The sequence below is a fragment of the Syngnathus leptorhynchus genome, chromosome 6 (assembly GCF_054491065.1).
Source record: "Syngnathus leptorhynchus isolate UIUO chromosome 6, UIUO_Slep, whole genome shotgun sequence".
NCBI classification, from domain to species: domain Eukaryota; kingdom Metazoa; phylum Chordata; class Actinopteri; order Syngnathiformes; family Syngnathidae; genus Syngnathus; species Syngnathus leptorhynchus.
In genome coordinates this window covers 13,455,470-13,478,589 of record NC_141200.1, presented here as the reverse complement: position 1 = coordinate 13,478,589, position 23,120 = coordinate 13,455,470, and the positions used below count along the sequence as shown (strand labels likewise).

Here is a 23,120-nt window from a genome sequence, read left to right as displayed (position 1 = left end):
CAAACGGTGGTCCGCAGCCCTCTCGTGGTCCGTGGCGGTATTGCAGGTGGAAATTAGAAATGGAAAATCATTTTAACATTTTTGAAAATAAAATGGATTTATTAGTTAGACTTGATTTATTTTTCCAGCTAATTTTGCTTTCATTGACCCATCCAAATTATGTCAAATATAGCTGAGATTCCTGAAATAGACATATAGCAGATGCAAATAAATAGCCTGTATAGGTTTAGCCTTTTTCGGTGCAAAATTCCCCAAAATTCCACATTCCACGGGTTGCTTCTTGGTTATAGGTGGTCCCTTGGACAAAACCAGTTGAAAACCCTTGCTTTAAGTGATAGTGTATGTTGACTTATCCTGTTGTTATCACCCTTCTACTTCTGTTATTTTCCATGGTTAATACAATTGAAAAAGGCAGACTGTTTCATGAAATCTCATTTAGTTCATTACATGAAGTAGATCCAACCTCAACAGTCCAATGAGTAGTGTAGATATTTAAAAAAAGTAAGTATAGCACCTATCATAAAAAGGACATTTTAAAACAAAAAGCAACTAAAGTTAAAGATTAAAATATTGACCAATGATTAAATAGAATTTAAGTGGACATTTATATTTTACACTTGTGTGTCTTACCAAAAAACATTATTTTGTAACTACCTGGTGATTTGATGCCATTAGCTGTCTTACATTTTTCAAGGAGATTGAACTCTAAATTGCTTTCAGTGTTTCTAACATGAGTTTGATTGGTTAATTCTAAACACCCGTCCTCCGCATCTCAGAGATTTTATTTGGGTTATAGGTCACATTAATCATGGGAAGAGTTTTCAAATGATTTATCCTGGTCTCATTTTTTTTTTGCAATCACAAAAAATCTTTTTATAGCATCTTTTGTAAACAATCAACAGGACTCAAGTGATATGGATTTTTTTCCCCTCTAATATTTTTTCACTTTTTATTCAAATTGCTTCCAAATGTCTTCCAAAAGAATATATTGTAGCTCTGGTTCTCTGTGCATTTAACTCAAGGATGTAAAAGAGTCAAGATGTGTGCGTGTGTGTGTGTGAGTGTGTGTGTGTGTGTGTGTGTGTGTGTGCGTGTGCGTGTGTGCGCGCGTGTGTGTGTGTGTGGGGGCTACCCCATCATTCTAAATTGAGTGGAGCTCATGAATTGTCCTCAAGTCTTCATAGTCTGCTCCACTTGACCATATGTCCGATAAATGCTGATGCTCAAGATAATTTCTCCTTCTCGTTTCTTCTCAAAGAAAGCCCGGCTCTCTTTTACTCCTTTTCTGTGGTGCGTCCACATCTCTTTGTGTCAAGATAATTGTTGCTTTTCAGCTCGTAAAAGGTGCAACCAACGAGGGCCAACCATACGTGCGTGAGTATGTAGTCGTCTGCATATTAAGTCAAAGACTGACCGAGCGTGAGCGTTTTGTTCAAACTCCAGCTTAATCCCTTACAGAAAGGACTATTTTGGGTGGGAAACGTAATTTCGATCTCTTTGTGTGTCTTAACGTGAAGAAATTGACAATAAAGCAGACTTTGACTTTTTTGACTTTGATTTTGAAGAGTTGGCCATCATGCAATCTTATCTTTTGTTTCACTGTATTTTGCCTTTTATACACCAACACAATAGATACACAAAGAAATCAGTAATATTCTATTGATGGCAAGAACTGGAACTTAAATTTGAGGGGTTTCTCAAAAATATGGCATTTACACACATTTATCAAAATGATTGGTTCTGTTGAAACCAATTTAACAACAAGCCACAAAGCCTCTGGGAAAATGTTCTTTGCTTTGGTCTTAGATGTGCCCAAACTTAACATTTTTGGAAAGTTACAGTGCCATAAAATGCCTGTTTCATTTGTTTAGTTCTTTTGCGCTCTCTCTCTCTCTCTCTCTCTCTCTCTCTCTCTCTCTCTCTCTCTCTCTCTCTCTCTCTCTCTCTCTCTCTCTCTCTCTCTCTCTTTTTTACCAATAATTTTTGGACTTTTCAGTCCACATTTTATTAGAAGTTGGTCCGTCACCCACAAACAAAAAAGCAAAGTAAAAACCAACCAACCAACTGACTGATCAACCAACCAGAGCTGTCCTAATTAATCGATTATGAACTTAATCAACAACTATTTTAGTCATCAAGTAATTCTTTACCATAGATTTGTCACAAAATCTCTAATTCCAACCAACCAACCAACCAACCAACCAACCAACCAACCAACCAACCAACCAACCAACCAACCAACCAACCAACCAACCAACCAACCAACCAACCAACCAACCAACCTACCAACCTACCAACCAACCAAACCAGTAGCAAAATTATAGTATCCCCATCAAAAAGAGTGTGATTTGCCCATTTCATTCTACTTGGATCTTATCAATTGCAAACCATGAAAGCCATGTCAAACAAGGCATCCGGGCATTATACAGATCTTATGTAACTAACACTTACATATAACACTTATATAATTAAATAACTCTAACTCTTCAAGTACTACTATTCCAACTTAACTTTGAAGTCTTACATTATTCATTCAGCTCGTACAATTTTTCAGTGTTTGGGTCAAATATAAATACGACATTAAGGAAGATGTTTTAATTAGAATGTTCTCTCTCTCTCTCTCTTTCTCTCTCCCTCTCTCTCGATCTCCCTCTCTCTCTCCCTCTCTCTCTCTCTCTCTCTCTCTTTCTCTCACTCTCTCAATCACGCTTCACGCTAAAGGCTCTTATTTTAGGAGCTGTCAGGCCACAAGGACTCTCTGAAGGCCGGTTTTGGGCATTCTTTATGCCACTCTGTTGAGCGGATGTAGGGATAAGAGGTGATCACAGAAAAAAAAGTTTGGGTGGCAGTAGTGGAGCAAGACCAAAAGAATGAGCGGCAGAGAAAGAGGTGTTTAGTCTTGGACTTTAATTAAAATCACCAGAGGAATTCTAAGCAACTCTCTTCTTTCTTTCTGTGAGTGCACAGCTTAATGTCTTGGAAAACTTGTTGGGGCTACAATGGAAGAGGGATGAGAGTGTAGTGGATAGGAGTAGGCACTGAAAGCAAATGAGAGGATGTTTATAGATGAAGCCATTACGGTTGATCGTTTATCAATTAAGTCATTCAAGACGAATGAAAAGTCTAATTAGCTTTAGGTTAAAGGCCATGAGAGGTTTTTGAAGAAGGAAAATTGCTGCGGAATCAGAGAAGTGCTACAAGTTACAAGCAAGTACAAATAATCACATTATTAATGTAATTATTATATCATCCGCTCATTAAAAAGCAATCAACAGCTTCTATTATTACATTTTTTTTCCAAGTAAGTTCAGAGATTTGTTTCTGAATCTGTTCTGTTCAGTTCCGTATATCTTGCGTTTGACGAAAATAGCTGAAAACGTGCAAAGCTCGAGATCAATGTAGTAGTGACTCAGATATATCATGAGATATATTTATAGCATTTTTTGGCTCCCCCTACTAGAAAAGAAGCGAGCATCTTTGTTCGCATTAGTAAATATCCTGCACATTAGAGACGCTCAGTTCACACTGACTGCGTAACGAATTTAAAACCCAAGTTTATATTTTTTGCCGATAATGCATGCAGATTTCCACGAGGCTGAAGAAATTAGACGAGCCAGACAGGAAGTCGTGCGTCGGCATTCGAGGTAGATCTGGTATTTTTTCAAAATAAAACTCTTCTGCCTACTTGTAAGGATCTCCTTTTCCACCACTGCTTGGCATAAGATGGATTTTTGGGAGGATAATAATGTTTGAATATTTCACCATGAGTGTTTATTCTCGCCTTTGGGACTTGTAAAAATCCTCTACTTGAAGAGCTGACTCCTGGATGGCTTATAAAACCACATGTGATGAATGAGCAAGAAATTTCAGTGAAATTTGTGGGAGTGAGCATTCGGTTTAGTCAGAGGCTCTACAAAAGAGGCACTGAGGCATACAAGGGGTTTTATCTACCTGAGAGGAAACGCACACGACTGCACGCATGTACGCGCTAGAAAGCACACACACACGAGCACGCAGGCATACACACACACACACACACACACACACACACACACACACACACACACACACACACACACACACACACACACACACACACACACACACACACATACACACACACACACACACGCGCACACACACCAAAGCAAAGTGATGTCAAGTGCAGCTTAGAGAGGCTGCAAGTGGGGCAGTAACAATTGGCCCATGGGGTTACTGGGTGACCCCTAGGAGTCTATAATTCAGAATGGGGTTAGTCTATCATTCACACGCTCAGACCACCACACACAAACACACGCGCACGCACACACGCAGATTAACAGGGGAAAGATAGAGGAGTTCATTTTGAGAGTTTGTGGATGAAATGAAAAGATAGGAAAGACAGTGAAGCAGAAGAGAAGCGAATTTTAATCTGACTGAGACACACATAAGAAAGTTTGGCGGTCAAAGGTCAAGTCTAGAGACCACAGTGTTTAAGACCCCAATGGTCTCCTTTATATGGACACATAAACATTTGACCTTTGACTTGAAACTCCATCCATCCATCCATCCATCCATCCATCCATCCATCCATCCATCCATCCATCCATCCATCCATCCATCCATCCATCCATCCATCCATCCATCCATTGTACCGCTTTTCCCCATTGGGGTTGCAGGTGTGCTGGAGCCTATCCCAGCTCCCGACGGGCAGTAGGTAGCGGACACCCTGAACATTTGCATTCGCGCTCACAACTACGGGAAATTTGGAGTGCTCAATCAGCAGACCATGCATGTTTTTGGGATGTGTGAGTAAACCGGAGTACCCGGAGAAAACCCACGCTGGCACTGGAAGAACATACAAACTCCACACAGGGAGGTCCGGAAGTGGAATCGAAGCCGCAACCTCTAAACTGCGAGGCGGACGTGCCAACCAGTGCTTCACCATGTCGCCCATAAAAATTAGTACAGCATCAAAAAATACTACACTTGAAAATGTATTATAAGGCACAGGGAGAACATGCAAACTTCACACAGGGATAGCCGGAGCTGGAATCAAATCCGCAAGCTCTGAACTTTGAGGCGGACGTGCTAACCATTGCGGCATTAATTCGTTCAAATATGAATTATTAAAAAAAAAAAAAAAACTTTAGAAACACACTTTTATAATAGGTTGTGGGATTTTTCACTATAATAGTGTTTATTTCATTGTGACTTTTGTTTTTCAAATTAATTTCCTTTTTGATTTTAGACTAAGTTTGTTAGTCTTTAATTAGTTTTTATTTCTTAATTCTGTTTTAGTTTCTTTTTATTAGTTATTGGTGGTAGTTTTATTACATATTTTTTAATGTATGTAGTGTTTGTTGGTGAATGCAAGATGGAAAGGTCAAATGACTGTTTGGCCTCCCTTCTTTGGTATTTATGTACATTTAAAATGAGCCCTAAAAGTTCATGTATGATATTAATGACTAAGATGAAAACAAAGGACTGTTTTCATTAAAATTAGATTACATTTTAGTTAGTTTTATAAACATAGGATAAATATATATTTTTTAAACGTTATTTAATTTTAATAACAGATTTCCTTAGTTTTCGTTAACTAAGTTCCGTAACTTTGGTTTAGATCAGGGGTGTCAGGACAGTTTGAAAAGTGGCCCAAATTTGGTGTGGTGAAAATGTTTGAGCGCTCACCACGTAGCTTCCAGTTGCTTTAATTTTTAGTCACCTTGTCGTAATTTGCATATTTCATCTTTAGTATATTGAATTCCTATCAAAATAGCTAGACTCACTGTTTTGTATTTTAGAGGAAATATCTGACAAAATATACCTTTTTCCACTTGTGTTTTACTGGCGACAAGCCCAGTGTGCGTCGGCCTCTTGCCCAAAGTCAGTTGGGATATGTTCAGCTCATTGTGATCCTAATGAGGATAAGTGTTACAGAAAGTTGCATTTCTTAATTAGTTTTTTATTTCTTGTATTAATAATTGTTTTATTTTGAAGGATGCATAAAAGAACTGCACAACCAAATGAACCAAAGAAACTTTGTGTATGGGTGGCAGATATGCCAAGCGATCACACAGTTTTGATTTTGAAGATAAAGCTGCAACTGTGTTAATTTATCTTCACTTTTCATAGTTAGAGTTCACGGACATTGTGGTAAAGTGGGAAGATGGCCAATCAGATTGAGCGCTTGGAGAACTGGATTTGTTCAGGATGACCATGCATACTACTTGATTGCTTTGGTTCTGCATTCCTACTTCTACACTGTTAGCTAACATTGTGGAACATTTGTATACTTTTAAAAAGGGGATTCAAACCACCTTCATGTGTACTTTTAGTAGATTGAAAAGTTAAATGGAGCTCGCATTGTGACGTTTAGCGCATAATCCATTTAACTATGTCTTTGGAGAGCACGTTAACCACATAATGCCAACATATGGTGACTGGTGTATGTGCGTGTTTGCATGTGTGGTTGCGTGTTAGGAGATACCACACAGAGCTGTGACGAAAGGAGCAAAATACAGACATTTCACACACACACATACACGCACACAGAGACGTTTTTCAGCTCATTAGGCAGAGGGTTGCGTGTCAAATCAGGTTTTGTATAGAGGGCGCAGGGTCATTATGATCTAATTTACCTTTAGTGGTTATTCAACTGGGCAGACAAGGAAAGGAAGGCGGAGGGAATGAAAGCGGGAAAAGATGAGCCTGTAAGGTAAGGAGGGAGTGACTGAAGCAAAAGGACCAATTAGGATCAATCACTTTTTCTCGTATCATTCAAAAGTAAAGACGGTATAAGGTAGAAAGGTGAATTTATGAACTTTATATTTATGCATATACATAAATATATATATACATATATATGTATATATATATATCAATATATATATAAGGTGAATTTATGAACTTTATATTTATGCATATACATAAATATATATATACATATATATGTATATATATATCACGATCACAAGACCTGACGAATTTCTATTCGAATAACTTTTATTTACTGCATGTGCTTCTGTATGGTATACTGATTTTTACTCAAATTATTCTAAAGCATGTTTTAACATTCTAAAGTATTGTTTAACAATCTTTGCTATACGCTAAAGAAAGGGGGGGGGGGGGATACATGGGTGGGATTAGAATATGAAATGTTTATATTGAAGATATTAAATGAGCAGTTTGATTTTTAGTAACAACGTGACGCATCAAAATCTGCATCAAAATGACTATAACTGCTTTAGTTGGAATGTTTTCAAAATGATTTCAATGAAGAACACCGATGTGCAGTTTTTCATATTCAAGGTAGACATTGGACTTAACAGTTGCATAATGTACATAACTGTATAATTGTGGACAGCGCAATGGTGTGATTGGAGTTATGCTCATTCAAATGGCCATTACACCTGCCTGGTGTGATGTGCGGCATTGATATTTTTACAGCAGTTGATCCCTCTGATACCACAAAGACCGATTCTCAAAGTTAAACACCTATACTTTTAATATTTGAGGCAGTGAATTTTTAGTATACTAGCATGAAAAGCTTTACCATACAGGTATTGATTAGCAGACTACACGCTGGACTGGTTATGAGTCAATCACAGAGTACATATAAAAGCAGACAACCACTGACACTGACTGGGATCTTAGTTTACGCTACCTGGACTTAAATTGAGCTTGTGAACTCTGACCAGAGAAGAAATTGATTCCTGTTTCAGTGTTTCACAAGAATCAACACTAACCAGACCTAACTTTTGAATCCAGGTGCTGATTCTACACTGTTCTTTGTGGCCGGAACATTTATACATGGGGGTCCCCTAGACTTTGTATAAGTGTGTAAAATGGGTTAAAGTGTGGTGTCCAGAAGCAGCAGTGTGTGTCTTGGCCAGTGCGCATGAATAAAGGCCTCCATATTGTGCTGGTCACTCGGCTCCAGTAGCCAGCCAGAGGGGGCTGTCCAGCTGTCAATCAAACGACCTTCAACAATAATGGGAAAGTCACCCAGAGCTTACACACACACACACACACACACACACACACACACACACACACACACACACACACACACACACACACACACACACACACACACACACACACATGTACGCACACATGCACGCACACACATACACACACATGCATGTACTCACGCTTGCACACACACACACACACACACACATACACTGATGATAACTACATTTAGATTTCCATATGATGTGGAAAATTATCACGATCTGATGATATTCCTCTGAGAGGTGAGGAATCGTGAGTGTTTTCAAAGGGAGTGAATGTTGCGCTCTTGACAGCGTTTGTTCAAGGTCGCAAATGTTCACCAAACAGTTGGCAGATGTTCGTCTGCTTTTCTTGTCCCAAGGGAATTTTGAACATGTTTTTTTTTAAATTGATGTCACGTATAGATTTTGCACAGCTCTTAGTGGACTGTACAGTTGAAGGAGTTAGGGGCCAAGCAAGGCCTTCCTTCTCTGTTGGATTAAATACTATCGGAAGCACTGTCTCAAATTGTAATATTTGTTCCATTTTCTTTTTACCATTTTTTTTCAGTTTTGGCTGCACTGTTTCCTCTATGCGTGTGGATATAGCATTTTTAATTTTCAATCTCTTTCTGTTTGCCGTAAGAGTCTAATCAAGCCTTCAGAATGAATACTGCTGTCAACTTTATTAGCAATGGGATTGTTTCTGAAACCAATCAGAATCCCCATGTTTTTTTCACCTCACATTATCCACAGCATTTTTCCGTCCTCTGATTGGTTGGTCAGAGTAAAACGTTAAGTTCAGCTGACAAAACTGCGCAAATACCGTAATTTTCGGACTATACTCAGGAGCGACATATGTGTTTTTGTTTCAAAAAGATTTACTTGATCATTAACACATTACTTACTAGTACAGTTGATCACCTCATATTATTTTTAATACACTGAAAAAACGAATAAAGCAATTCACACTTTAAAGCACAATATTCAAGTTCATGAAACAAATAAACAAAACAAAACAAAAACAACTGAAAAAGAAATATAGTTATTTTCAAACTAAACTGAAGGAGGGTGATTTAAATTTCACCATTGGCCGTGACGCAACAACTGGGAGGGGAAAGCGCTGTTTTTTTGAGTTTTTAAAAAGCACAGGTCTGGTGAAGAGAATTTAGTGTGGTGATGTAAAAAAAAAACAAAAAAAAAACAGTAGGGGCAGCAATGCAATTTAGGATGTGATGGACAGCATGCGAGCACACATCACGCCAGACATGCAAATCACGAGTCCGACGGCGCACGTACGCGGCATTGTTTACACGATCGATGTATTTTATGATTTGGAGTGACAGGTGGTTTAGTAATATTGTTGCTTTATGATAGTTATTTGAAACATACTTTATATATCGTTATATGGGTCTGTGGAATAATTAGACATGCAAATCACGAGTCCGCATTGTTTACACGATCGATGATCGATGTATTTTATGATTTGGAGTGACACAGATGGTTTGATAAACGTGTTATTTATGTAATAATCATTTGAATAACTCTGAATGTTACGTTAGGCCCGTTCTCAGCCTCTCGTTTGTGTATGTCACGTTAGCATACCGTATCGTTTAGCCTGTTGTTGCTGGTTCATGTCTGTTTTTGGTGTTGGATTTTGACAAATACATTTGCCCCAAAAGTGCGACTTATACTCCGGAGCGACTTATATATGTTTTTTTTCACGTTATTGTGCATTTTATGGGTGGTGCGACTTATACTCCGGAGCGACTAATAGTCCGAAAATTACGGTAATGTAATAATTCACCTCTCTGGTGATTATCATGTATTTTATTAAATCTATTTTTGATTCTGCATTGCTCCACCTTCTATTGTTGTTGCATTTTTGCATATTGATGGTTTCTGTAATAATGACTTAATATTAGAACGTAAATAAAATGGTGTGAATCCCCACTGATCCGAATTTGTCTTCATGGTTTCCATCCTTCATTTTATCATCGCTCAGTAATCATACAATTTTTAGTTATGTTGTTTAATTGAAAAGAATCTAATTAAAATTTCTGTCCTCGGTTGTCATTACCAGTACCTAATCTAGATATCAGAGTATAAACTGTTGAAAGTACTGCAGTGAATTCCCAGCAGCAGCACTCAGTGCACGACCCTCCTTTAGTTCCATTTCCAAGGCCCTGCATTAATCTTTTGTAATAACACTTGAAGCCATTCGCTTGTCCGTGAGCTCTGGAATTGTGTTTATCTTTTCAAATGCTTTGAGACGTCATTCAGTGACAGCCATTCACTGCAACTACCCCGGCACAATACAGCCCCACTACAAATCACAGCCTCTTAATGACCCCATTCTTTTGATGCAGAATTTCAACCACTGGTAATTCCAGGCAAAGCTTTCGGCACATTTGATTAGAAGATTAGGACCCCCCCCCCCCCACAAAATTGGCAGTAGGATAAAAAAAATAAGAAATGCGGCTTCACGAGGTGTTTATAGATTTCAATTGTGCCAACTAACAGAGGGCAGGGTGTGTGGTCGAGGTCCTCAAGTGCCACTTGACAATCTTTGGAAGGATTGAATCTGTGTGGATCAGCAAGAAAAAAAAGGACCACATTGCAAATGAAGCATATTGATTTTGTAATGACTCACAGGATGAACTCATGGAATAGGAATTAAAAATAAAAGCAACTAATACTCAATTTTTTTGATGATTCAAGCTTACTTTAGCACCATCTCAAGAAATAAGAACACTGTATTACAATCAGATCTTTTTATTAAAGAAATAAGGGAAGAGTTTGACTTCTGAGAAGAATTTTCCAATTTGATTAACTGATGTGTCAATGAAACTGGTGAGTGTAATGAGTTTGACCTTTTGAAATGAACTACTGAAATAAATAAATCCATTCATTATTTGGACCGCTTATCCTAATGAGGGTCGTGGCGTGCTGTCAGTATTAATTTTCTTTAGATGCCCCATAAACATGCAAAACCGATATCACATTAATTTAATGACAATAAACGTGTTTGATAAAAAAAAAGGCCATTTACCCCAAAAAGATGGTACTCCAAAAATGAACTTGAACAATTGAACTTTTTTTGCAATTAAAACCAACAATCTAACGATCTATATATTTTCTTCTCTTTTTGGTGTAATCATTTTTGCATGTTTAAACAGGGATTAGGGGGTGGAATGTTGAAGGCTGTGCTGTGCAGCACTTAAAACGTCTGAAAAGGCTGCTTTAGCTTGTGGCAGAATCTACCATGGTAGAAAGCAGTCTTGTGCACGCAAAAAAAAAAAAAAAAAAATTGTAAAACTGCCCTAGTACATGAGTAATTTGCGAAATGTTCTCCCTGTGCCTGTGTGGGTTTTCCCCGGGAACTCCGGTTTCCTCCCACATGGCAAGACCATGCTTGATAGGCCGATTGAGCGCTCCAAATTGCCTGTAGGTGTGAGTGCAAGTGCGGATGGTTGTTCGTCTCTGCGTGCCCTGCGATTTGCTGGCAACCAGTTCAGGGTGTCCCCCGCCGACTCCCCGATGACGGCTGGGAAAGGTTCTAGCACGACTGCGACCCCCCGTGGGGACAAGCAGTACAGATAATGAATGGATGGATGTTCAATTGATTGTGCATACATTTTGTGAGGGACTTCCAGCTATGCCTAAATTATTAAGCAGAACAGTCAAAAAGAAATTCTTGCTTCTTCTTATCACAACCAGAACCATGCATAAGGCAATGGCTTCGTAGACAATCTCTTTAAAAGCTTTCTTGAAAGGCCTGAGATGAGATTAAAATTTAATTTGGCTATGAAGTGACAAAGTCAACAAAAAATAACTACAAGTGAAATAGTTTTAATAAAATAGATATTTTTTATACCTTGGACAACATTTTACATGAACAAAAATAACTGAAACTATCTCTTTTTTTCGTCTTTGTCAATGAAATTCAGACAAGAGCTTTTGGAGTATAATTTAAATTATAATTTAAATTTATATTTATTTTTCTATTACTGCATTGCCGTACAGGGGGTCGAACAGTCGTTTGGGAATTGTAGTTTACTTTGCTAAACAAAACTTAGTGACCTTTTTTTTTTTTTTTTTTAATCATGCACTTGACACTCCAATTATATAAAAAAAAAACTGTAAAAATAAGAAAAACAAACCCATAAAACAAAACATATGTATAACTGGTGACAACACTACCCTCCTTGAAAACTAATGATATTCTATCACTCCTTTTTGTGTAGCACTCATGGGGTTCATGGGGAAGTAAGAGGCAGGGTGCACTCGTGGATTGGTCACCAGTCAATGGCAGTAATTGAATTCCATGTTTAAAAATGAACAAACCACAACCTTTATTTTCTGGAATTGAAAGTATTGTCAGTATAGAGAGCATTGTATAACATGCCAAAAACAGATATTGCTGGTGTTATGTCAACTACTACAATGTCACAATTTGGTGAATTCAATACGTCACAAAACTACAATATTGGTCCGTCCACATAGGTGGTTGTTATTTTTACAAATTATTGACCATTGTTGAAAATGCAGTGTTAATGGTTAATCATTTTTGAGGTTTCCTAAAAATGATTTTGGGGATACAAGTATTTTGTCTAATGACAGCGATATAAAAAGGCTCCATACCCGTTCAAGTGCCAGGTTTTTGGTGATAAAAAATAACTCCAAGATAAATTACTCAAAATAATAGTAGTCGTGATATCAGGACTCCAGCTATTTGCCACATGGTTATTCGGTTATATGCATCTTCTGCATTCTTGTTGAAAATGTCTTCTTTTGTATTTGTGTGTGTGATAGTTTGTCCCATTCACCAGACTGCTAAATCCCTGGGAAAAAAAAAAAAAGACAAAAAAAAGTTTTTCAGCATCACAGCTTTCACTTTGCCACAGTCAACCTATTCTGCACTGCCTTGTATGATGTCCCTAATTTTTTGAGTGTCTGCCTGCAGAGATTCATTGTTTGGGTCAATCCTTAAAGCAGTTTGGTATTCTTGTAGTCCTGTGGAAAGGAAAGTTAAAGAAGTTCATTAACATATATTTGGTAAAAATATCCTATGATGTGTGTGTTTGCTTTGGATATCAGCTTTCTACAGTTAAAGTAATTTTGTGAGATTCATTCTGACACAGAACTAAACTGACATGACGAGGAGTTTCATTTGGACATAAAAAGAGCTTTGCTGCCATCTACTGGCTATTGTAAACCTTTTTGTGGTGGTGTGGCATCATTTTCACTATTTGCTGCATGAGTGGTTCCTAGCCTCCACAAATTGCTGGGATTTAGTGTACTGTGTAAGCACAGGTCAGTGATAGACTATTGCAAGTTTCAAATAACTGTAAATGTGACGCTGAGCATCGTTTTTGGTGGCGAGTTCAAAGTTGGAGGTTGATCTCACCAAAACTTTGTATCTATGATACAACGATTCCCCTATTACACATAGAAAATATATTTAGTAGTCAGTAGAGAGTTTGATTCAAATTGTGTTTGAAAAAACATTTTTTTTTATGGTAAGGTGCAGTGTCAGGTACAGTTTGAACATATTATGCAACAGTACTTTAGATTTCCTTCCCAAAGTGTGATGAGAAGAGCTGCTGTTAAGTGAGTGGCTTGTTAATCTGAGTGCTTTGATATACGACTCTGCTTAGTCAGACTGAGTGTGGTGCCATTTCCGACCTTCCGCATAGAGCTGCAGCTGGCAGAAAGCAGAGCCTCGACGTACATGAGCTCTCGCTCGGGCAGCCGCATTGGCACAAACGGCTGGAGTCAGCAGTTCAAGAGCCTGCACAGAAAGATTCCCTTCAGTCTTAAATACCACCTTCATGTATTATGAAATTCAGCATTATCATAATACTTGGATTGGATATACATTACATCAGAGGCCATTTTTAAACCTTAAACAAGTCTAGTGTGGTACTTGACAAGTACCTGAACCTGATTACTATTGTACTGTTTTTCTTCCTATATCCATAATTTATTTATTATAGAATGCTTGTCAGTCTGTGATACTATACTGGAGACCATTCCAGGTATCCTTTCACTTATCTGGGGTAGTCTTCAGTTACCCTTGAGGCTAAAGAAGACAAGGACATAGAAAAAGGATAATTTAATAATAAACGTCCCTTATGACATCAGCTTAATTCTTGTTGTTGTTGTAGGTGTGTCTCTTAGTGCAATACTACTTGCAATGATTACTTCAGAGCGGCAGTGCCGATTTTTAATACCTTTATTTCATATGCGTAAATCTGTCTGCAAAAGTCTGGCTGTCAGTATTCAGTTCGTGCCTCGTGTTGATATCCCTACACCTTGCTTCCAAAGCCTCTGCTGGACAATTGGCTGCGAGGATCTTATTTTCTTTTCAAATTAAAAGTGGCTGGATGAACTATCTCAATCCAAAATGTGTTCAAATCTACAGAAGCCACCCAGCAAGGGTCTGGTAGGTGGGTAAGTTACCCTTTAACGTTAGTTTGGTGTCTATTTGTTACTTGTCAACTTCCAAAAATTACACTGAATTAGTCAGGCATATAACATTCTGACCTGAGAGGAGTCCTCAATGGCTTTGTGAAAGTTCCGTAACTTGAGATGACATGCAGCTCTATTTGAATATATAGCTGGGATCTTCCTGTTGAGTCTAATAGCTAGGTTGTAGGCATTTAAAGCACTCAAGTAGTTTCCAGCTGCAAAACATTTGCTTGGAGAAAAAAAAAAAAGATTTAATTAGTAGTCACATGTCAGGATCTAGTTAACGATGGTGATGAGAGAAGACTTCACATACTTGCCTTTCTCCTTCAACCAGTCGGGATTCCTCTCCTCCTCCCTTAAATCCTTCAGCTCTTCAATATCTGCATTGATGACGCGTCTGGCCTCTGCTTGCTTTTTCAGCCACTGCGGTTGTTTGGCAGAGAGACGCAGATGTCGAGTGCAATTGCAAATTCTTGATTGAGAGCATGAAGGACTAAAATGTTACCTCTTCTTCCTCCTCAACTCGTGACTCTCGGAGAGCCGTGGGGAAAACTCGAGGAGTGAATGAGACCTGAATGTTTCCTGAAACTCTTGGAGCAGGAAGATCCGCTTGCTTTTTCTTTCTCTCTGCTTCACGGACACTTCTTTCATCTAAATGCAAGGATACAATTCGGAACTATAGTCAACTTCAATGCTCAATATAAAGTAGTAAATAAGCACGAGAAACAAAACGAAATAGAAACTAAACTAAATGAAAAGCACATATGATGACATGTTTACTGGGAAATAATTGAAATAACGTACTTTTCAAAAGTGGTGTAGTGTACAGTAGACATTATTTAGCAATAGCACTGTATAATAGCAAATTACATACTTGACATGGCACCTGGACATTACTCACCAAATATGACCTTTCTCCCATCCGATCCTCCATTTTCGCGGGTGTGTTTTACACTTTTTACTTTGTTTAAATCGTTGCTCTGACTTTGCAGTTTGAGTCGAGCTTCTTCGTCAGCTTTTTTGTTCTCCTTCAGCTGCCATGCCTCAAGTTCAGCTGTGGTTCTCTCTCGTTCATCATCCTTCATTTTCTGGATTCTGTTTTTTTCTTCACTTTCCATCTATAAACAGATACCAAATGTGATTATATACGAATGCAAATGCTTAAACCTGTTCAACCTTTATTTTAGTTAAGTCGGTTATTTAATAGCAGTCATATTGTTGAAAAAAGGTAAACAGTAGGTCAGATAGGACGGAGAAAAAATAAAGCCGTGATATTTAAGCTGTTTCCCAATAGCTATTGAGGCTGACATGGTGATTGCTTATTACTGCCTCGCAGTTTTCTGTGTAAAATACGAATGCAGATTAGGAAGTCGACTCGCGGTGTTGTTCCCCTCTGAGAAAGTATCTCAGGTGTAGTTGAAGTGGAAGCTAAAGTTTAACAGCTTTCTCTTCAAACCCTTTGGAACTCATTTTTCCACACGTCCAATTGTCTGAATGTGTGAAGCTGCAGCAACTCCACAGCACTTTGATTATGGATCGGCTCTGCCGTGAGGGTGGTGCGAAGGTGACATTTTGTTGATGCGCATGGGCAAGGCATAAAGAAAGTTTGGTGAGTTCTGGATGAAGGCGCATACGTTCCCCTGCTATTTATGATGGGTAGGGAGAGAGCAGAAAAGCTAATCAATAGAATGTATAGCATGAATAGAATGAATGAATGAATGAATGAATGAACGAATGAATGGAGTGAAATTGTAATTGATGCTGCAATCCAGAAAAGTTTACAGTTGCGTAAAGATGCCACAAGATGGCACACAGAACGAGTTGAAGTCCAATTCCATCAGGTTACTTCGACATATGTACTTTAGTAGTATGCCTTTAGTTGCAAGCGCCTCATTTCACTTCAACGTGGCACCGAAATATTATTACTGTTGCTGTGACATGAGCACAAAAACAACAAATATGTGAGTTTTGCAATTTGACTGTTGCCACTTGACGCCCACCGGGCATTGGTGTTTCTTACATTCATCATTGTCTTCAGAGTATATTTCTTCTCATTATGCCTTTTCTCTGATCTGTTTTTGGCCTGCGCAGCAAGCTTTTCCTGCATTTTGGAGAGTGCTCGCTCTCGGATTTCCTTTTTTTTCTCTTTATCATCTGAAAGAGAGCAGACAAAATATATCATCATATAAATGAGTTGGTTTTCAACTCAATCCCATATAGGAGGATTTGCAATAACATTTTGACTGCTGCTATTTACTTTGTATATTGTATCATAAAATATATATCTTATGATAACCTAATAGCAGAGAGGTTTAATAATTCCCTTCTGTTAATTTGTGCGGTTTATGCGCAATGTACACATTATATTAAATATGTTGATGAGGAGCCTCAAAGTGTCATTTATGCAGTTTTTATTTTTGTTTGCTGGAAAAATACAAACGTGTATTGAGTATTTTTTTTTCCATACTGAATTTAAAAAGTATTTCTATCTTGTACATCTATCCTGTTATTTTGTGTCAAGAAATAAATGAGTCCAAATAAATTCTCAATGTACATGCTATTTTAAATAATTTGATAAGGAGCCTCATAGTCTAATTTATACTGCCTTTATATTTTTCTGTTTGTTGGTAGGGAATATGAAACAGTCATTCTAGTAATTGTGGACTTATAGCTGATGCTGTAGTAACAATTTTGGAAGGCAATTAACAGTAAGACATATGTCGAGGGGTTTATGGGTGGTCAACAAAACTGACAATACAATTTCCAACGAACTCCATAAATTGAGTGTAACAAATGTTATTCACGTGCCTTACCTCAGAGGTTTCTCGGCTGGCTCAATGCTGATTTTTTTTTTTTTTTTTTTGCAATGAACAACGCATCTATTTAAATAATTTAGGTATTACCTTATAATAAAACTCAAAATCAAACCAATCAGTGAGACAGTCTTACATGTGCTTATTGACAGGTGCTCCCACAGTTTATTGGTCCTCTTTGACAAATTGATGACTGCGACACCATTTCCAATCTTTGCTGAGCTTTGGTCATCATCAACAAGCTCCAGAGGGAACACTTCCAACAGGAATGGTGGGAAATGAACCTATTGGAAATAAAATCTCAAATCTGTGGATTTTCTCATCATCTCAACAAGTAAATCGGTTCAATATAGTGAGTTGTCTTAAACAGGTTTATGTTAGCTCACCTTCAGGTACTCGTCGGACGACATGATGTCTACCTTCTTGGCCCCTTTCAGAGGCACGCTGATGAAAACCATGGACTCCGTCTGCGTCCATGAGTGGTCTGTTATGAGCAGGGGCATCTAGTTCGTGGGCCTAGACGTACAAATACAGTGCAAACAGACAGATACAGCACAAACACTCTCATTTACTGACTTTAGTTACCTGCCACTTAAGTACGACGTCCTCTCATACAATTTTCTTAAATGTATAGGTTTGTGGATGTTTCTGGTTATGCATCTGCAGTTACTACCGAACTAAACTTGCAAGTCGCGATTAATTTACGATTCAATACAACTATGTTGCCAGTATGAGGCAAAAGGCTAACGGAGATAGTGCAAAGAGTCTTGTTACTATGGAGACCATGGAGTTAACGTTGCATTCAAGTCTATCAGAAATATGAGAGTCGAACAAATCCACTATGATGAGGATTTTGATCATTCTCACGAGAACTGGATGGCATCAGTTATCAGCAGAATACGTGTTTTGTTAAGCCATAGTTTACTGTTCGAACATTTAAATACCTAGCACAATTTAGTGAATGACATTCGCAGAGTAAAACTTTAACATCATATCGCTGACGTCATAAATACAATATGACGGATTGAGGAACGCCAGTACGCAGTCGCTGTTGAATAATTTCTAGTATAGGATATATGTGTGCTATGTCAGGAAAATGGTCCAATTTCACCTAATTGGTCTAAAAATATTTTTTGAAAACGAATCAACCAGGATATCAGCTCTGCGTTCATCCAAACATGCACAGGTTTCACTCGAAGTGAGTAAAACATACTGAGATTGACATTTTGTACATGCAATTTATGAAATTTTAACAGTGAAATCTTTCCCAAATATTGCACTGTAAGTGCACTTTTTATTTGAAAGAAGAAATATAAAAGATGATCATATACGTTTCTGAGTTGATTCTTATTCAAGACGCTTTTGAAAAGAATGACTATATTGTTAATATAGGTGGCTACGTCTTCACAGATTTTTGTTGGTGTGCCTCTAGCCACAGAGTCCAACATCCTCAAAGAGCTTATCAAGCCTCCCACCATTCTCCGCACAATGGTCAACACTATCACAGGTACAATGTGTACGGTTATTTTCCAAAGTTTTCTTCACCCCTTGAAAAAGTGCAGTATTTTCTTGCGGTCGGGAAAACAGAGGCCCCTCTGTAAGGAATTGTGCTGCAAAATGCAGCAAGCGGCATTCTAGACTGCCTCCTGCCCACTGTCAATATAATCTTGGCAAGTAGAAAATCAAGAGGTGTTGATTTGCAGTAAATATTCTCTACACTCTACATTTCGAATAAATTGGCTGGAGTGTGGGGTATATGAAAAATCTACTTGCACCGTCTCAAATTTGGGGAGCAAAATGACACCATTTAGGGGCAGTCTGTATGGATCTTTCTCCATTACCTCATGTACTAACCCTGTTGGACGTTTGACCAATTCCCAGGCAGCACCAATGTGGGTGAGCAGCTCCCCACAGGTCAGCTGTCAGTGGTACCATGGCGACGCACTGGCGTCAAATACACTAACAACGAAGCCTATTTTGACGTGGTGGTGGAGGAGATAGATGCCATCATTGATAAGTCAGGTAATGCTCTGAGGCTACTCCCAGCAGCTCTTACGAGCAACCTATTTGCTATGAAATCTCATTGACTCTCAAATTCAGGTTCCACAATAACGGCAGAAATCCAGGGAGTCATTGATGCCTGCGTCAAACTGACTGGCATGCCTGACTATGGTAACTGGTTTCCGATACATTTAATTTGTAACGTGGCTTGAGACGTTGATAGAAACCTTTACTAGCAGTAAATAGCGTTTTCTAATCATGTCCAACATTTGTCCTCTTCTGCTCAGTCGCATATACAGTAATGTTAAATGCCACCCGAAAAGCTCTGATCAATCAACCAGAAAACGGAGAAATGTGACATCACGATGGCTTTGAGTGGTGAATCTAAAATCTAATCAGGCGTTCAACCAGAGTTCTAAAACATTTATTCTTAGTATTCTTTTTATACTTTTATTTACTTCGTTACTACCTTCTGGGGTTGTTTGCATGCAATTTGGGTATCTGCAGGTTGTTTCACAAGTTCTTTGAAGCTACGCAAACACAGCCTCACGGGTCACTTGAGATGTATGTGGAGTTAAATGGACAGATCATTACATGTTTCTCATAAACTTCCCTTTTCCTTGTCTAAGAATCCTCGGCTGCTGGATGATGTCAGTTTTCATCCGTGTGTTCGATTCAAGCGGTGGGAGGCTGAGCGGATCCTCTCCTTCATTCCTCCTGATGGAAACTTCAGACTACTGTCCTATCACGTCAGCTCACAGAAGTTGGTGTTTTGAAACTGAACATGTCACAAATAACTCGCCAGACCTCAAGTACAGGGGTCCTCGGCTGATGATGTAATGTAATCATATAAAGTTTCACTCTTTCGAATGGGATGCAGGGAACTAATAATGCCAGGGGCATAAAATATATGGTGGAACACATCACGTTAGTGGCTTTATATTCTTACTTTTTTAGCCTGGTGGCGATTCCAGTGTACGTCAAGCACAACATTACTTTCCGTGAAGGAAACTCCCAGGGGCGATTCGACTTGACGCTAGGCCACAAGCAGACCATGGGAAAGTCTGTGGAGTCTGTGTTAGTCAGCAGTCAGCTTCCTCGTGGGGTACTCAACGCCAATCTTAACCCCTCCCAGGGAACATACACCTTTGACCCAGTCACAAAGGTACTAACAGTAACTATAAGTGACAACACTTACCGTATGTTACCCGCATATGAAAAGTAATACATGAGATATGCCGCATGCTCATCCTTCCCAATGTTTGTGTTGCTACACTATGTGCACAATGTGTTTTGATCAGTTGCTGACTTGGGATGTAGGCAAGATTAATCCCCAGAAGCTTCCCAGCTTGAAAGGCACCATGAGTCTGCAGGCGGGGGCTTCCAAACCTGATGAGAACCCTACCATCAACATCCAGTTCAAAATCCAACAGATGGCCATCTGATCAGGTGGATTGATGCCATCCCTTTGCAATGCCCACCATTTGAGCTTAAGCCCTCCACTTAAACACGCAACATTTAACACAAAGCCACCTCAGGTGATGCCGTCCTGATCTTATCAGTGTTCGCACTGCTGCACACCATCCGCTAGACGGCGCCAAAGTATTTATTCGTTTGAAATTATTTTGAGACGCAGGTTGTAGGATAACAATAGGTGAGCTGTGTGAACTCTATTAAATTATAAAAAAATATATTAAAAATGACTTAATTAAAATAAATAAAAATTGAAATATTATCATGTAATTTCGGCGGCTCGGTGGAGCATCTCTTTTCACACAAAAAAAGTAAAAACTGCATTTTGGGTTTACTGAGGTGATTTTTGTCTGATATTTCCGCCTATCGGAAATGGAAGAAAATTGTTGGATGGATAGATTTGTTTGACAATGTTAAAGTCATAAAGTGCGGAAACTGGGCAGAAGTATTTGAGAAGGGGGCAATTACCTTTTCAAGGGAATGATATTGTATATTTCGCCAAGATGAGTATATTTAGACTTGTAGTGTTAATGAATGAAGTAAAGTGTATGCTATCTTTTGAACAGGGCTGAAGGTGAACCGCCTAGACATGTACGGAGAGAAGTATAAACCTTTCAAAGGCATCAAGTACATGACCAAGGCTGGCAAGTTCCAGGTCCGGACATGAAAAACCTCGATTATGCTCAAAATGGACCCTCAGCATTAAGGGTTGGAATTGGGGGGTTAGATCACCAAATGATTCCCGAGCGCGGCGCCGCTGCTGCTCACTGCTCCCCTCTCCCCCAGGGGATGGATCAAAATCACATGGGGATGGGTTAAATGCAGAGGACAGAGCCCTTTGAGACTGCTTGTGATTTAGGGCTATATAAAAACTTGACTTGACTTGACTTAACAAATTACCTACAGTCATCAAACACTTGAATCCAGTGGAAAAACCGAAGTACTTTTTCTGACCAAGTTGATCTATGATTTCTGTATACCAAGTTCTACTGATGGCATGGCTGAGGTGCTGTTAACTATAGATGAAAATAGACTTGAAAATTTTAAATGATCCCTACAATTTATAATGCAATTACTGAATGCATAGCTTATTTGTTTCCATGAAAGCTGGGATGCTTCTGTCTTGGTGTACTGTTTTTTTCTCTCCAATATTTATTTAACTCCCTCCCCTGTTCAGTTTATTGTGCTTTGCTTTGAAAGTTAAATTTGTTTTTTTGTCGCCAGCATGTATATACTGGTATACAATACAACAAGTTACCCATATTTATGCACTTTCACTGTAGAAGCTGAAATTTCAGTGCAAATGAAGTTGACGTGGTGTTACTGATTCGTGCCTAGGCCCCATTCTCACCATGTTTTTTGCAACACTGTAAAGCAGCGATTTTTCAAACAGTGATAGATAAGGTGTGCCGTGGAGAATTATCCAATGGTAATTATTTTGACCCCAAATAATTATTCTAATAGGTGTGTGTGTATGTATGTATGCACGCATGCGGATGTGTATGTGCATATATACACACAGTCGTACGACTATATATATATATATATATATATATATATATATATATATATATATATATATATATATATAATATTTCATTATAATATTTCAAATTTTATTATATATATATATATATATAATAATAAAATAATTAATTATTAATAATTATAAAAATAATAATATTAATAATAATAAATATAATGGCCGGGAGCGCACAGCCACGTCGCTCGAGACCTCCCAAGACATCTCATGAGGGGAATTATGTTCCTAAATGGATACTTTTTTGTTATTATCAATTTGGCCCGTGAACAACAATTTTCCCTTTGTGCCCTTGTTAAACAAACATATCGTTGTGAAAGAAGCCTTGAACGTTCTGACGACTTCTCTGCAACAAAGCCAAAAGAGCGTGATGAGGAGTCGGGCAAGGGCTTCATGTCAAGGAGCACAATGTGTTCTTCGCCTTTCGACTCTTAGGGTCAATACATAACAGCAGAACAGGACGCCATGCGTGCATAAAACCCTTCTGTCATGCAAATCCATCATCAATCCAAATACCCATATATTTTGAGACCTTTGTGTGTCTGCATGCGTGTGCCTGTGTGTTGAAAAGCAGTCCGAGTCATCAAGTGTTGGCTTTCCCTCGATGAGCCTCAAGATGTCACCCTGCATTGGGTGTGCAAAAACTATTGCTCTCAAGGCCTGCGAGGCTCAGTTGGAGATGTTGGGGGGCATTTTCTCCTCATTTCCTCAACATTACTCTTACATGAGTTGACTGCCTCTTGCTGTTGTTCACGTCTACACCAGAACATTTACAAAGTAACCAAAAAAATAAAGGAATCAAAGGGTACAGTGCGTCACACATTTTGTGCTATGTGACGTGTT

At 38.6% G+C, this 23,120-nt stretch overlaps 1 protein-coding gene and 1 pseudogene across 4 annotated transcripts; one reads left to right on the top strand and one right to left on the bottom strand.

Moving 5' to 3' along the window:
- Window positions 1-12,314: 12,314 nt before the first annotated feature.
- Window positions 12,315-18,243, bottom strand: dnaaf4 (dynein axonemal assembly factor 4). Of its 3 annotated transcripts, XM_085914977.1 has the most exons (11): window positions 17,849-18,243; window positions 17,650-17,779; window positions 17,400-17,547; window positions 16,471-16,604; window positions 15,352-15,568; window positions 14,956-15,101; window positions 14,764-14,873; window positions 14,526-14,679; window positions 13,665-13,770; window positions 12,903-12,992; window positions 12,315-12,820 (listed from the first exon to the last, which is right to left on the bottom strand). In XM_085914977.1, exons 2-11 carry the CDS (start codon window positions 17,764-17,766, stop codon window positions 12,813-12,815), a joined length of 1,230 nt encoding a protein of 409 aa, XP_085771103.1. In that variant the 5' UTR covers window positions 17,767-17,779; window positions 17,849-18,243; the 3' UTR covers window positions 12,315-12,812. The 3 variants fall into 3 exon arrangements, with proteins under 3 accessions (XP_085771103.1, XP_085771104.1, XP_085771102.1); XM_085914978.1 differs by lacking the exon at window positions 12,903-12,992; XM_085914976.1 differs by having other exon boundaries at window positions 12,315-12,992; window positions 17,849-18,242.
- Window positions 17,454-22,071, top strand: LOC147056075 (AP-3 complex subunit mu-2-like; annotated as a pseudogene). The gene is made up of 8 exons (XR_015066476.1): window positions 17,454-18,461; window positions 18,674-18,770; window positions 19,145-19,285; window positions 19,364-19,467; window positions 19,894-20,027; window positions 20,222-20,429; window positions 20,566-20,713; window positions 21,304-22,071. The product of XR_015066476.1 is annotated as an AP-3 complex subunit mu-2-like (transcript).
- Window positions 22,072-23,120: the final 1,049 nt, after the last annotated feature.